At 42.6% G+C, this 15568-nt stretch overlaps 1 protein-coding gene across 9 annotated transcripts in view; it reads right to left on the bottom strand.

The window, feature by feature from the left end:
- The window catches only part of gne (glucosamine (UDP-N-acetyl)-2-epimerase/N-acetylmannosamine kinase), a 44109-nt gene that overhangs the window by 7681 nt on the left and 20860 nt on the right, over positions 1–15568 (bottom strand). For 3 of the 9 annotated variants that reach the window (XM_037532689.1, XM_017724124.2, XM_017724125.2), the window contains 5 exons: positions 13663–13686; positions 10492–10700; positions 3675–4129; positions 2304–2456; positions 856–1068 (listed from right to left, as the gene is read on the bottom strand). In XM_037532689.1, coding sequence (XP_037388586.1) covers positions 856–1068; positions 2304–2456; positions 3675–4129; positions 10492–10682 — 1012 coding nt within the window. In that variant the 5' untranslated portion in view covers positions 10683–10700; positions 13663–13686. Of the gene's footprint in view, positions 1–855; positions 1069–2303; positions 2457–3674; positions 4130–10491; positions 10701–13552; positions 13687–15568 lie in introns of all 9 variants that reach the window. The other 6 variants (XM_017724131.2, XM_017724130.2, XM_037532687.1 and 3 more) reach the window with 2 other exon arrangements.

Raw genomic sequence — 15568 nt, forward strand, 5'->3', positions numbered from 1 at the left:
TACCCTGCATTCAATTAAAATAAACTTTCTTCGCAGTAAAAATAAAACAAATATGACAAAATTGATTCACTGGGTTAACTACAAAAACGAATGTGATGAATCACTATTAATTTAGTTTTAGTATTAGTTTACATCTTGGCTGTAAAAATGTCGCAGTATGCGCTAACGTATTAGTATAGGCTAAAAAATATAATAGAAATGAAAATGCAGATTTACTTTGTTCTGCTTTAAGCTTTCGCTGAGCTGCAGCCACTTTTCTCGCATCTCCAGCAGGAAACTTTTCCTCAAAAATAGAATCGTTTCTTGTAAAATGTCTCTTGACGTTCGATTTTTTCCGAAACTAAAGTCGGCTTCTCGTACGCCAGCTTCTTGCTGGATGTACGTCTTGTTCTTCTTGTTTTCCCGGTCCACCTTAAATGGCGCCTGAGATGCCACAATACACCTAACTATGTAATTAACTGTTGCACCATTTGAGGTAGAACGAGAAAACGCGCACGAGTTTTCTGACTTCCACGACTTTTTTGTTTTTGACAGTATTTGGAAAACTACTGTTAAATTTAACAGTAACTGTTAAACTACTGCATTCCATCAAAATCAACTTTCTTCACAGTCAAAAAGAAATATGACAAATATGGTTAATTGCATTAAATACACAAACGAATGTGATTAAATCACTATTAATTTAGTTGTGGTATTAAATGTTTTTATTATTATCTTCGAGTCTCAGTGAGTAGCCATTTGAATATTCATTTTAATACTTTTAAAGATGATTTCAGAGCTGCTAGAACCTCCTCCTCTTTCTCCAAATGAAACCACCCTGTTTATCTCTGTACCCTCTTCACTTTTTGCGCTTACCCGTCTCTCGGCCAGTCTGTCGCGTTCCAAGGTTGATGACAGGAGTTCCAAAGGCTCCGGCCTCACGGACCCCACAGCTGCTGTTGCCCACCATGCAGCCAGCGTGGGCCACCAGCTGGAAAAACTGATCAAACGGCACGTGCTTCACCGCACGGAAATTCGGGTGCTGCTCGATGCCCTTTTTCCTCATCACGCGCACCATTTCTTTACTGCCTGCAAACAGACAGAGATCAGAGATAAAGAGTGAGAGGGAGAAGTGGATTAGGGTCGTTCTCTCCATAGGAGTCACTGGTGTTACACATTAGAAAGGCAACACCAGAGACGTTTTAATGAAGAACGCGTTTTACAGAATACCTGCTGCAGAGCATCAAACCACATGTCAATCATTGAACATCCACTAAAAAATGTAATTTAATCCGTTTGTGTTCTATTTTTTCACAATGACCTCAGAATAAAGTCGGTCGCACCGGTGACGTCAGCTAAAAGCTTCACATGAGATCAGGAGCTGAATGAGGAAATCTCTGCGAGCTGAAAGACGCAGTGGACTCACCATGAGCTTTTCTTCATAGATCCTCAGAAAACGGGTAAAAAGAAGCCGAGTGACGTCATCAGTGTGACTTTCATTTCAAAATAAGAGACTTTTTGTTACGCGGTGACACCAGTGACACGAGCTTTCATTATATATTTTATATTTATTTGGCTTTTGTTTTCTTTATGCCATTTAATCATATTCCACAGTCATGTATAGATTATTGCAGTTAAAATTGCAGAAAAAAAAAAAAAGGTTTTCTCTTCAAAATATGGCCTCAGCCTTCACACGCAACTGAGGACGAGCTCTTCTGAGGTGCTTGGAATTCTATATGATTCATTTAAAACCAATATTGCTAAATTGAGGATTCAAAAAGGTGGAACTGTTAAAATAACATTGTTTTATTTTTAAAATATAAATAAATTGTAACCCTAACGTGTTTTTCAACTGTAATATATCTGTAAAGGCTAGGGGGACAAAGATGGACATTTCTGTAGAATGACCCACCAACAGACAACAGACCCACCAACATAAAAACAAGAAAATTAGGCAAGCCCAGTTTTGCTGGTCTGCCGTCTTCTAAGCCGCTTTTCCTTCTGGGTCGCGGGGGATGCTGGAGCCTATCCCCGTTGTCATTGGGCAAAAGGCAGGATACACCATGGACAGGCTGCCTGTCCATTGCAGGGCAGACAGACAAACACATTCACTCACACCTAGGGGTAATTTAGCATGTCCAAACTGCCTGACTGCAGGTCTTTGGACTGTGGGGGGCTTCCGGAGGCCACATATGGCCTGTTTCCAGACGAAACCCACGCAGACACTGGGAAAACATGCAAACTCCAGACAGAAAGGACCCTGGTCACCCGGCCGGGGAATCGAACCCAGGCCCTTCTTGCAGTGAGGCAACAGCGCTACCCACCGGCGTCTATGTTGGGGAAGAGGATGAGCGTTCTTTTCTTGAAGGAGATGAGAGCGTCCAGCATCAGCTCATAGATTTTTATAGAGTTCTTGATGTCAGTCGTCACGGGATGCTGCAGTGCCACAATGTAGTCCTGTTCCTTCACGTCATCGCCTTTAAGACGGACACAAACAGAACTGAATGAATTACCGCAGCACTAAAATGAATGAGACACGTAGACAAGTCACCTCCAGGATAGGCTATAGCAGATATAAAGATCAGAAACATTAGGTTAATAAATAAATAAATAAATAAATAAAGGGGGAAAGATTATCCCAAATATATGGGAGCAACCAAGACACGTTCACTAGCTGCTAGGCTAATTAGCATGGTGCTAACTGTATGTTCAAATTATTACACATTTGGAGCCGTTTAGGAATCCCTGTGGTTTTTCACACTACATGAGTTACTGTTACCCATAAACGGCGACGATATTCAGCCTTCAAAGGCTCCTGTTATTAGCTATGGACATTTCTTTCAGTTCATGCCGAAACCAATCAATTAAAACACTGATGGATTCAAATTTACATGCTTGATTAACAGGTTTGCTCATTACTTTGCAATCTGAGCGATACTGTTACTGATACTGAGGATGCACTGTTGTATGCAGATGTTTGGACATCCCCAGTTAAATGACACGTTTAGTGACGGAGCAGGTACTATTTGGGTGGTGGTTCATTCTCAGCACTGGAAGAACACCGGCATGGTGGTGGTGTGTTAGTGTGTGTTGTGCTGGTACGAGTGGATCAGACACAACATTGCTGCTGGAGTCCACGGTGTCCACTCACTATCCCCTCTATTAGACACTCCTACCTCGTCAGTCCACCTTGTAGATGTAAAGTCAGAGACGACAGCTCATCTGCTGCTGCACAGTTTGTGTTGGTCATCCTCTAGTCCTTCATCAGTGGTCACAGGACGCTGTTGGCTGGATATTATTGGTTGGTGGACTATTCTCAGTCCAGCAGCGACACTGAGGTGTTTAAAGACTCCAGCAGCACTGCTCTGTCTAATCCACTCAGACCAGCACAACACACACTAACACGCCACCACCACGTCAGTGTTACTGCAGTGCTGAGAATGACCCACCACCCAAACAGTACCTGCTCTGTGAGGGTCCATGGGGGTCCTGACCACTGAAGAACAGGGTAACGGAGTATCAGAGAAACAGATGGACTACAGTCTGTAACTGTAGAACTACAGAGTGCAGCTATACAGTAAGTGGAGCTGATAATATGGACAGTGAGAGTAGAAACGAGGAGGTGGTCATGATGTTATGCCTGATCTGTGTACTAGTGTCTTGACAAAGTTTAGCCAAAATCTTAATTCACGGACCGAGCCAGGTTTTGATGATATCAGTGTAGTCGTCCCTCTGGTGGGCAGAGAGCAGCTTGTCGTAGGATGGGCAGCCGGCCAATAGGATGCGGCTGTGGTCTTCGCACATGGCGATGAGGTGGCTCTCAGCAGAGCGCGTGCAGACGGCGTGGTAGTGGGCCAGTTTGGAGATGGCGTGGCGGATGGAGTCATCGATGGTGCCGCTCACCTCTCCGCCCTCCAAGTGCAGGATGCGGATGTTCATGAGCGCCGCTGCAGTGGCTAGGGCCAGTGCGTCGAAACGGTCACCGTGGACAACCAGGACGTCCGGCGCCAGGCGCTGCAGGACATCTGGGAGTTTGACTAGCGCCAGGCCGACAGACTCCACCATGGCGGCCTCGTCCTCGCCGCGGACGATGGTGTGCAGTTTGGAGCCGATGTCGAACTCGTCCTGCTCGATCATACGGAAGGTGTTCCTGTGTGTGTGAGAGAGACAGAGAGAGAATCACACTATAGAAACCTGCTTTAGTTACTGGGCTGAATGCTTTTTAAATGAAACAGTAGAAGCCGTATCGCCCCCTACGCTTCCTGTAGTGTATTACAGTCTGTCAGAGTGACTGTGTGGATCATATGAACATTATAGAGCTTTTTAAATGAAACAGTAGAAGCCGTATCGCCCCCTACGCTTCCTGTAGTGTATTACAGTCTATCAGAGCGACTGTGTGGATCATATGAACATTATAGAGCTTTTTAAATGAAACAGTAGAAGCCGTATCGCCCCCTACGCTTCCTGTAGTGTATTACAGTCTGTCAGAGCGACTGTGTGGATCATATGAACATTATAGAGCTTTTTAAATGAAACAGTAGAAGCCGTATCGCCCCCTACGCTTCCTGTAGTGTATTACAGTCTGTCAGAGCGACTGTGTGGATCATATGAACATTATAGAGCTTTTTAAATGAAACAGTAGAAGCCGTATCGTCCCCTACGCTTCCTGTAGTGTATTACAGTCTGTCAGAGCGACTGTGTGGATCATATGAACATTATAGAGCTTTTTAAATGAAACAGTAGAAGCCGTATCGCCCCCTACGCTTCCTGTAGTGTATTACAGTCTGTCAGAGCGACTGTGTGGATCATATGAACATTATAGAGCTTTTTAAATGAAACAGTAGAAGCCGTATCGCCCCCTACGCTTCCTGTAGTGTATTACAGTCTGTCAGAGCGACTGTGTGGATCATATGAACATTATAGAGCTTTTTAAATGAAACAGTAGAAGCCGTATCGCCCCCTACGCTTCCTGTAGTGTATTACAGTCTGTCAGAGCGACTGTGTGGATCATATGAACATTATAGAGCTTTTTAAATGAAACAGTAGAAGCCGTATCGCCCCCTACGCTTCCTGTAGTGTATTACAGTCTGTCAGAGCGACTGTGTGGATCACATGAACATTATAGAGCTTTTTAAATGAAACAGTAGAAGCCGTATCGCCCCCTACGCTTCCTGTAGTGTATTACAGTCTGTCAGAGCGACTGTGTGGATCATATGAACATTATAGAGCTTTTTAAATGAAACAGTAGAAGCCGTATCGCCCCCTACGCTTCCTGTAGTGTATTACAGTCTGTCAGAGTGACCGTGTGGATCATATGAACATTATAGAGCTTTTGAAATGAAACAGTAGAAGCCGTATCGCCCCCTACGCTTCCTGTAGTGTATTACAGTCTGTCAGAGCGACCGTGTGGATCATATGAACATTATAGAGCTTTTTAAATGAAACAGTAGAAGCCATATCGCCCCCTACGCTTCCTGTAGTGTATTACAGTCTGTCAGAGTGACTGTGTGGATCATATGAACATTATAGAGCTTTTTAAATGAAACAGTAGAAGCCATATCGCCCCCTACGCTTCCTGTAGTGTATTACAGTCTGTCAGAGCGACTGTGTGGATCACATGAACATTATAGATCTTTTTAAATGAAACAGTAGAAGCCATATCGCCCCCTACGCTTCCTGTAGTGTATTACAGTCTGTCAGAGCGACTGTGTGGATCATATGAACATTATAGAGCTTTTTAAATGAAACAGTAGAAGCCGTACGGTACAGATTGAATGCTCGCAGCCTCTTCATTCTCCACATGTTTCAATGAGCTACGAGTGAAAAATAATGAAATGAAATGTTAGCAGAGGCATTTTAAGGAGTCTGAGTTCTGTGGGATCCAGTAGGGGTGAAGTGTGTGCTTGTTATATTGATATGCTGGGTCTGGCCAACCATGACCGGCCCACCATGCTGAGAGACTGTGTAACATTCCAGCGTTTCCATGGAAACGTCAAAGGAGCTCAAGTTCGAGGCCACAAGGCTTTCAAACACAGGAGCACTGAGATATGAGCAGCTTGTGGTCTATGCTACACGTCCATGTTTGGCCTCCAACTGATTATCAGCCAAGGGCGAACTACTAGTTTGCATTCAACTAAATGGCCAGTAAACGTTTGAACACTACAATGTAACTGAGGGTCATTTAACAACACAATGTGATGTTTTTTTATAATAAAATGACCAATAATGATCTAAATTAAAGTAATATAAACTGATCAGGCATAACATTCTGACCACCTCCTGGTTTCTACGCTCACTGTCCATCCTATCAGCTCCACTTACTGTATAGCTGCACTCTGTAGTTCTACAGTTACAGACTGTAGTCCATCTGTTTCTCTGATACTCTGTTACCCTGTTCTTCAGTGGGCAGGACCCCCATGGACCCTCACAGAGCAGGTACTATTTGGGTGGTGGGTCATTCTCAGCACTGCAGTAACGCTGACGTGGTGGTGTGTTAGTGTGTGTTGTGCTGGTCTGAGTGGATCAGACACAGCAGTGCTGCTGGAGTTTTTAAACACCTCAGTGTCTCTGCTGGACTGAGAAAAGTCCACCAACCAATAATATCCAGCCAACAGCGTCCTGTGACCGCTGATGCAGGACTAGAGGATGACCAATACAAACTGTGCAGCAGCAGATGAGCTGTCGTCTCTGACTTCACATCTACAAGGACTGACAAGGTAGGAGTGTCTAATAGAGTGGACAGTGAGTGGACACAGTGTTTAAACACTCCAGCAGTTCTGCTGTGTCTGATCCACTCGTACCAGCGCAACACACACCAAGATGTCAGCAGTGCTGAGAATGATCCACCACCCAAACAGTACCTGCTCTGTGAGGGTCCATGGGGGTCCTGACCACTGAAGAACAGGGTAACAGAGTATCAGAGAAACAGATGGACTACAGTCTGTAACTGTAGAACTACAAAGTGCAGCTATACAGTAAGTGGAGCTGATAAGATGGACAGTGAGGGTAGAAACAAGGAGGTGGTCATGACGTTATGCCTGATCGGTGTGTATCAATTTTCAACTTATTTGCTAATATGAAAACAATAGTTTAAAAATAGTTCCTCACTTCAAGCACCGGAATTGTGAGCTAACAAGCGTTATTCTAACTGCAGGCCTCTACTCATCTTGATTATGTGGTGTCTGACACTGTATGACTCACTGTTATCTATAAACATGGACTAAAGAACACTGCATAGCTATAAACAGTGCCAGCAGTCATCGTCAACCCCAGCGTTTGTCAACCTTTCTAGACAACACAATGTGTTCTTTTAGCAAAGATCTGCATAAATTAGATCTTTACACCCAGTGACTTCAAAACAGCCTATCGTCACTGTTGTACCAAACCTGGCATCTCCAAACGGGTAACTTTAGAGGAGAAGGAAACACATTAGTCACTAAAGTTAATGGAACATTTTTCCAAGTAATCTTGGACCATTTCTGTTGGTCCATTCATCCTGAAATTTTAACACACGGCAAATGAAATGGGAGCCTTCAAAATATGTAAAAAGAAATCCACATCATCCACAGAAAAACATGCACCTCATTTTGAACACCTGTCAATCAGCAAAAATTCTGGCCCTCAAAGACCTGTTAGTCCGCCTCTAAAAAGTCCACCTCCACTCCACTTATTATTCTAAATTAGAGGCACCTGTTTGAGGTCGTTAGCTGCATAAAGACACCGGTCCACCCCACACCATCAGTAAGACTCCAACTACTAACATGGCTAAGACCAAATAGCTGTCCAAAGACACCAGAGACAATCGTAGACCTCCACAAGGCTGGAAAGGGCTACGGGGCAATTGCCAAGCAGCTTGGTGAAAAAAGATCAACTGTTGGACCAATTATTAGAAAATGGAAGAAGCTAAACATGACTGTCAATCTCCCTCGGACTGGGGCTCCATGCAAGATCTCACCTCGTGGCCTATCAATGATCCTAAGAAAGGTGAGGAATCAGCCCAGAACTACATGGGAGGGGCTGGTCAATGACCTGAAGAGAGCTGGCACCACTGTTTCCAAGGTTACTGTGGGTAATACACTAAGACGTCATAGTTTAAAGTCAAGCATGGCACGGAAGGTTCCCCTGCTTAAATCGGCACATGTCCAGGCCCGTCTTAAATGTCCATGACCATTTGGATGATCCAGAGGAGTCATGGGAGAAAGTTCTGTGGTCAGATGAGACCAAAATAGAACTTTTTGGTCTTACTTCCACTCGCCGTGTTTGGAGGACGAAGAATGATGAGTAATAGCCCAAAAACACCATCCCTACTGTGAAGCATGGGGGTGGAAGCGTCATGCTTTGGGGGTGTTTTTCTGCACATGGGACAGGACGACTACACTGTATTAAGGAGAGGATGACCGGGGGCCATGTATTGTGAGATGTTGGGGAACAACCTCCTTCCCTCAGTTAGAGCATTGAAGATGGGTCGTGGCTGGGTCTTCCAACATGACAATGACCCAAAGCACACAGCCAGGATAACCAAGGAGTGGCTCCGTAAGAAGGATATCAAGGTTCTGGAGTGGCCTAGCCAGGTCTCCAGACCTAAACCCTATAGAAAATCTTTGGAGGGAGCTCAAACTTCATGTTTCTCAGCGACAGCCCAGAAACCTGGCTGATCTGGAGAAGATCTGTGTGGACGAATGGGCCGAAATCCCTGCTGCAGTGTGTGCAAACCTGGTGAAAAACTACAGGAAACGTTTGACCTCTGTAATTGCAAACAAAGGCTACTGTACCAAAGATTAACATTGATTTTCACAGGTGTTCAAATGCTTATTTGCAGCAGTAACACACAAATAAATTATTAAAAAATCATACATTGTGATTTCCAGATTTTTTTTTAGATTGTCTCTCACAGTGGACAGGCACCTAAGATGAAAATTTCAGACCCCTCCATGATTTCTAAGTGGGAGAACTTGCAAAGTCGCAGGGTGTTCAAATACTTAATTTTCCTCACTGTATATTGTGTTAACATTCCATGATGAAGGAACCAACAGAGATGCTCCAAAATCACTGGAATAAATTTTTTTGGTAACTCCTATTGAAAGTGGTCACACCTTATTTGGAAGGTCCCCCTATAGATGATATACAGCTACTTGAATTAGTAGCAAAGTTTCTGGTGATGGTTGATTATCAACAACATTAAAGCTGGGGTTAGATTTAGGAGTAGGTGTAGGTTTTGCTTAGAGGTTAGGCTTAAGTTTAGGGATAGATTTAAAAGAATCTTTCACAAGCAACTTCAAGTTCAGGTGCATTTACAATAGATATTTATTTGCAGGTTAGTTAAAGACAGACGGAGCATCTACAGTGGACCATCCAAATAAAGAGCTTCCTTAAAAGTTAGGAACATACTTGCCTCCTCCTGTAATGTAACTGTTTTGGAGATACTTGTTTTTGGGCAGTGACCATTTGTTGTGCTTTGTACACCTGGTATGCAGTGGTGGACAGTAACTGAGTAACTGAGTAAATGTAATTAGTTTCTGTACTTTAGTATTTTTTGGTGTATCTGTACTGAAGTTTCTCCGTTCTGGGCGACTTTTTCCTTTCACTCCACTACATTTCAGAGTCTAATATCCGACTTTTTCCTCCTACATTTTGAGAAATCTGTCGTTCCTTTTGGTTTCTGTGTGTATAAAAACGTAACATGTCAAAACGAAAGAAGCGCAAAGCCAGAGCACCAATCAGGGCCCAGCGGTCACTTTGTTTAGAGCTGGTTTTGACCTGTTGGTCATACCGACCCAGTGCAGCACGCGGTTCAACGTCAGCGCAGCAGCGTAAAACTTTGGGAGAGTCTGTTCAACATAAATGATGAACTAAACTAACTTTGTGTAAATAGAGCACAATATAGAAATATGTCCACATATGCAGTCGAGACTGACGCGGCTTTTTTCTGAATTTCTACAAACACCATTTCATTTTATAGTAAATTAGTTTGGGCTGGTTTATGTTTATGAACAGACGCCTACAGATCAACATAGTAAAGGAGCTCATCTGTGATCCTGAGTTTAAAGCCAGTTTTTATTCAACTTAAACTTGGAACTAAGTTGCATTAAGTTAATTACTCTTCTAGTACTTTTACTTTATACTTAAGTACATTTGAAGGTAAATACTTTAGTACTTTTACTCAAGTGGAGGTGTAAATGGAGGAACTTCTACTTTTACTGGAGGAATATTTTACCTTGGGTATCTCTACTTTAACTCAAGGACATGGTTTCTGTACTTCGTCCACCACTGCTGGTATGCTTGTCCACCAGAATGACCCTGCAGGTGACCAGCTAAACCAGCACCAGATGTATAAACCAGCTTAAGCTGTTATTCTGTCAGTGAGGTTTTGATCACCACAGTTTTCTTCTGAGCTCAGCTTGCCAGCTTACTGACTCCAAAGCTTTATACAGGTCGGGTCAACGTTGCCATATATGTGCTCCATGTGCTGTTTCCAAGGTCTTAGCAGTGCCTTTAATGTTAACTACAGCTTACCCGTAGTCGTCAATGAGGTGGGAGCCGAGCACCACCACCTCCAGCTCAAACAGCTCTGGCTGGGCCTTCAGGCCGAACATGATGGGGGCAAGTTTGGAGTAATCCGCTCGGTTGCAGGTGGCCACGCAAACGCGCAGCCTCCGCTTCATCCTGTTCTCCAAGCGCTCCATCTTCTCTTCTGCTCGCTGCATCCTCAGGAAATATAGCTCCTGCAGAGCAACAGGAAAAAACATAAGGTTAGCACTGAGTCACTCGTTCACACTAGGCCTTGTTTTCTCACACGTCATTCAAATGTCTGCCATCCAAACCCCTCATAACCACAAAAAGCATGCTTGATTTTTCTTGTCTTTAGCTTCGTTGCTGTCACCAAATCCCTAAACAAACATCAGATAAAGAGCCCTCTGCAGTACTGTTTACGTTAAGGCTGTAAACAGCATCGTAAAATTATTTTAACGATTTCCTTTCTGGCGGGAAATAACCCTGCACTGACTCCTGTACAGAGCTTTGAGAAGACAGAGCACATCCTTTTCAGTGGAAAAACTATTTACATGGACAAACCAAACAATGGCTCCAGAGAGTGCCCTTCGGTTTTTACGTTGAAACGGCTGCCGGTGCTGGCTAAGCGCTTTGTGTTCTGAGAAGTCGGAGAACTTAAATTTTGATCATACTTATTATTTAGTCAAGGGAAAAGGAAAAATCCTCAGAGACAAAGAAGCAAACAACATGAAGCAAAACAAAAAATCGGGACAGGTGATGGCAGAAAATCTGACGGCCACCACAGGTTCTACTACATGCTTGGAAAGGGAGGGGTGAGGGAGGGGGAATCAGTTGGTTGCAATCTGCTACCTCACCACTGGATGCCTCACCACTAGATGCCCTTACACACCGAACCTTTAACTGATACTTTAAAGATAGCATCGATGGCTTCACCCCAGGGCCACTTGATGCAACGTCCATAACATCAATCATTTAAAATTTTAAAACTATGACATTCTCTGCAGTAAACTACAGCTTTCCTTTACTTTGCTAGGATTCTAGCTAGCAAGCTCAACAGTATTCACAATTATTCACAAAAATTATTTGTACTGTTTAGATAGCTAATTAGCTCACTGTGGCTAACCTAACCGAAGGCAACAGCACTCTTAATGTAAAATCAGCTGTATACTGTCAATGTTTGACCTATGATGAACCACGAGCCTAACCATGACCTTGGGAACCCTTACAAAGGTTTCCTTAATATATAATATTGATGTATAGTTACCCCAGAAAGTGCTACGGTAATATTTAGCCCTGGGAATAATCGCACACCTCCGTCTTGACCTGATCGGCCTTTGTTACCACTGCCATTAAATTCTGATAAACAGATTTGAGAACTGGGTTGGTCTCTTAGGAACTGTCCTAAAATGGTTCTTTTCACACCTGCAAGGAAGAAACTACTTTGTTGAAATAGAAAATGTTTCGGAGAGCATGCCAGTGACTTGTGTTGTCATGAAGTATCAAAATCATGTATGTAAAACAGCAAAAGCAAACAAACAAAAAAATCAAACAAGTAGTTGTTTGACAAAAATGGTTCTAATAATAAACAGAAACATAAACGTTATTGTAACCTCAAGGAAGCCTTTACAAAGAAAAAAAAGAAAAAAAGAAAGTGGGCCTAATACAGAACCCTGTGGAACACCATAAAGCATGCCATAGTCATTGGTGCAACGCTTAGCTAGACTAACAAAGTACTTTCTACCTTTTAGATATGAATGAAACCACTTTAAGACAGTTCCAGAAAAGCCTACCCAATTTTTCGGGGCAGCTCATGAAAATATTCTGGTCTACCATTTTAAATGCTGCACTTAAATCTAAAATTACAAAGACAGAAACGCATTCGCACTGACTCTGAGATTGTTAACTATCTTTAGCAATGCGATTTCAATACAATTACCTGATAGGAAATCTGAATGGAATTTTTCAAATACATGATTTTCATTCCAAACTTCAGTTCTTGAGGCTTAAGCAGATTCACATTTTAATGTAAATGCTTCACATTACAAATCATTCACTGTGGTGTGATTTAAAAGGCAAAAATAAAAGTAAAAGTTATTTCTATTCCCATTTATTGTCTTGGAAAAGTGTCACTGCCTCTGCCTTTGCAGGGTGGCAATTCAGCTTTTTAGAATTTCATAATACACACTTAATTTAGTTTTCCTCTATATTTTAAGACAGGCATCCTTTTTTTACTTTTCTAGAGCAACTTTATCTAGAATCCATCTCATCTTTGAGTTAGACATCAGCCATTTCATGCACTGCTACGTTTTTAGGAAAAAGTGGTCTATTGTTTAAGACGTTAATAAAATTATTCGAAAGATTAGGAGTGGTCGTGAGCTACATTTTGGACAAAACAGTGGTCACCAGCCCTCCCCCTGGAGATCTACTTTCCTTCCAACATTCTTTACCTAGTAATTATTAATTATTAATCAGTTATGGCAGGTTGGAGTTTGAACCAGACTCCAGTAAGGTAGATCTCCAGGACCAGGGTTGGTGACCACTGAAGAACTTTGAACACTTGCTCCGAAATATCTCCCAAATTGTTCGGCTATGGAACTTTGGAGAAAGCTCGGTTCAGGTTTCTAATGGGTCAGCTAGGAGCTGACCTCTAGCAAGCACGACTCAGACTTTACTACAGCGTCACCGTTTATTCATGTGACATAGCTGCCTGGAAATCAAGGGTACAGAATAGCATGCAGTACAACAGCACTCATGTCCAGGTCATGCAGGCTAGCTGTACAGCCTAGAAGTGAGTGACCGCAATGCCAAAAGCTTGATAACGAGGCTTGGAATGCTAAATGTACACTCTCCTCATTCATTGATTCATGTTAGCGCAAGCCATCAATTCACAACCCAGGCATGTCTTTCAGCTCCACAGTGCACTTCTAATCATGCAACGTTATTCACTTTAGGAATACTTCATCCCAAAAATCCGATCAGAGCTGATGAATGAAAGCTAACGGCGATACGGTTAGCCTTGAACATAAGACCTAGCACACAAATGTGTACTAGGATGTAAACTTACACTGGTTCATTGGATGCTAGCCTTTATCACAGCTGAATGAAGTATTCCTTCATAATGCAGGTCTTGGATCTCCATGCCAGGGTTGCCAGGTTGTGGAGTACTGTACTTACATGTGTGTTCCTGTCATGGGAACCCTTCAGGCATGAAAAACAAAAGAAGAACAAATAAAAATAGAGGGAAAACACAGCTTTAGTCACTGTGCAATTAATCGAACTCTCAGCTTGCCATTGCTTTATTTTTAACCTTTATGTAGGCTGGGTTATTAAGCAATACATGGTCCAAGGTCAGAATTTTTGTGCCATTTCCAGATCTCAGTCATTTTAACCACTGGCCAGTTAACCAATGATGTCAACAAAAGCACCAAATCACCATCATCCTCACTTTAAACTGTTTCGATGGGTCATTTCAAGTCCACCAATCTTTCTCTGGAGTTCGTCTTCCTCTGATGTAGGTGGTTCGGCTAGAACTATCCATTCTATCTGACTCAGAATTCCTGCCATACTTCTGTAATGAAATTACTCTACAAAATGAACTTTTCTTGATCTTATTCCACATTTTTGTTGAAGCCCAACCACAATCTGCATGCAAAGGCCTGTGGACAAAGTCTTATTTGCTTAATCAGTTAATCATAACCTGATGTTTGCTGATAGCAAGCAAAACCAACAGTGACAAGCACATCCAAGAGCAAACAGCCTTGAGCTACAACCATCACATCTTCGTAGTTTCTCTTATATGACCGAACGAACAAATATCCTGAAGAGATACTGATAAACTGCGATTTCACAATATATCTCTTCCTAGCGCAACACTCTCCATCTCAGTGCTGACATTTCAGAAGTGTGCAATGTGTGAATGAGCCTCCAACCAATCACTTAATGCTTCACGGTGGGCAATGAGCTTCCTGACCAATCACAGATACGTCTATGGGTATTTTGCCCATAGTGTGTGTTGCACTGGTCTGAGTGGATCAGACAGCAGTGCTGCTGGAGTTTTAAACACTGTCCACTCATTAGACACTCCTACCTCGCCAGTCCACCTTGTAGATGTAAAGTCAGAGACGACAGCTCATCTGCTGCTGCACAGTTTGTGTTGGTCATCCACTAGTCCTTTAGTGGTCACAGGACGCTGTTGGCTGGATATTTTTGTTTGGTGGACTATTCCCAAACCTAAAATACTGCATAATAATGTTTTCCCCAACATCATTCACTCCTACATAAGACAATCTTACAAAGCACACATTGCAGTAATACCTCTCCCAGCCATGGCCCAAGCTGAGGTCATCCAGTGAGATCATATTTACAGGGAAAGCTTTAACAATGATTGATGGATAGAGCACAGAGACATGGGCGTTACGCAAGAGACACAAAGCAAAATCACACTGCAAGTAGTGCTATACAAGTCTACTACGCTCTAATAAACCGGACACAGCTCTAAACGAGTTTGTACATGAGCTGAAGAGTCGGGTTAGAATAGGAAAAACACTTAATACACTCTCAAAAATGAAGATTTTTTTTAAAGCAGAATTTCACAGAAATTTTCAAAAAAACAGCTTAAATAAATGGTTAAGATGTAAACAAAGGCATTCAGAGTGGTTTAATGTGAAATACTCGGTTTTAGAACCAGACATCTGAAGAGTTTAATGCCTCTAAAAGCTCCACCACGGAAAGTTATTACATGATACGGTCCCTAACACGCTGCCTGATGTCCGAGACGGTTTTCTGACTTTTAGTCTTATTTTTAATATCCATTCATGGTAGACGAGTACTTGCAGGCTGTCTATGACAAAACAGTTCCAAAGAAAACTTTTAAGTTTTCCGCTATTTTACCATGATCAGCATTCCATAAACAAATCCAAAAACTACTACTATGGCCCCTCCCAGTCCATGTGCTTTCGTTTTGTTCTGGTCTTGTCCATATGATTCCTTGTTTTGTTTCTTCCCGGTCCTGCTCCCTTGTTTCCAGACCCTTGATTGTAACCACCTGTGTCTTGTTAACCCTGTTGTATTTAAGCCCTGT

This window comes from Pygocentrus nattereri, chromosome 22 (genome assembly GCF_015220715.1).
Source record: "Pygocentrus nattereri isolate fPygNat1 chromosome 22, fPygNat1.pri, whole genome shotgun sequence".
In the NCBI taxonomy this organism is placed as follows: Eukaryota; Metazoa; Chordata; class Actinopteri; order Characiformes; family Serrasalmidae; genus Pygocentrus; species Pygocentrus nattereri.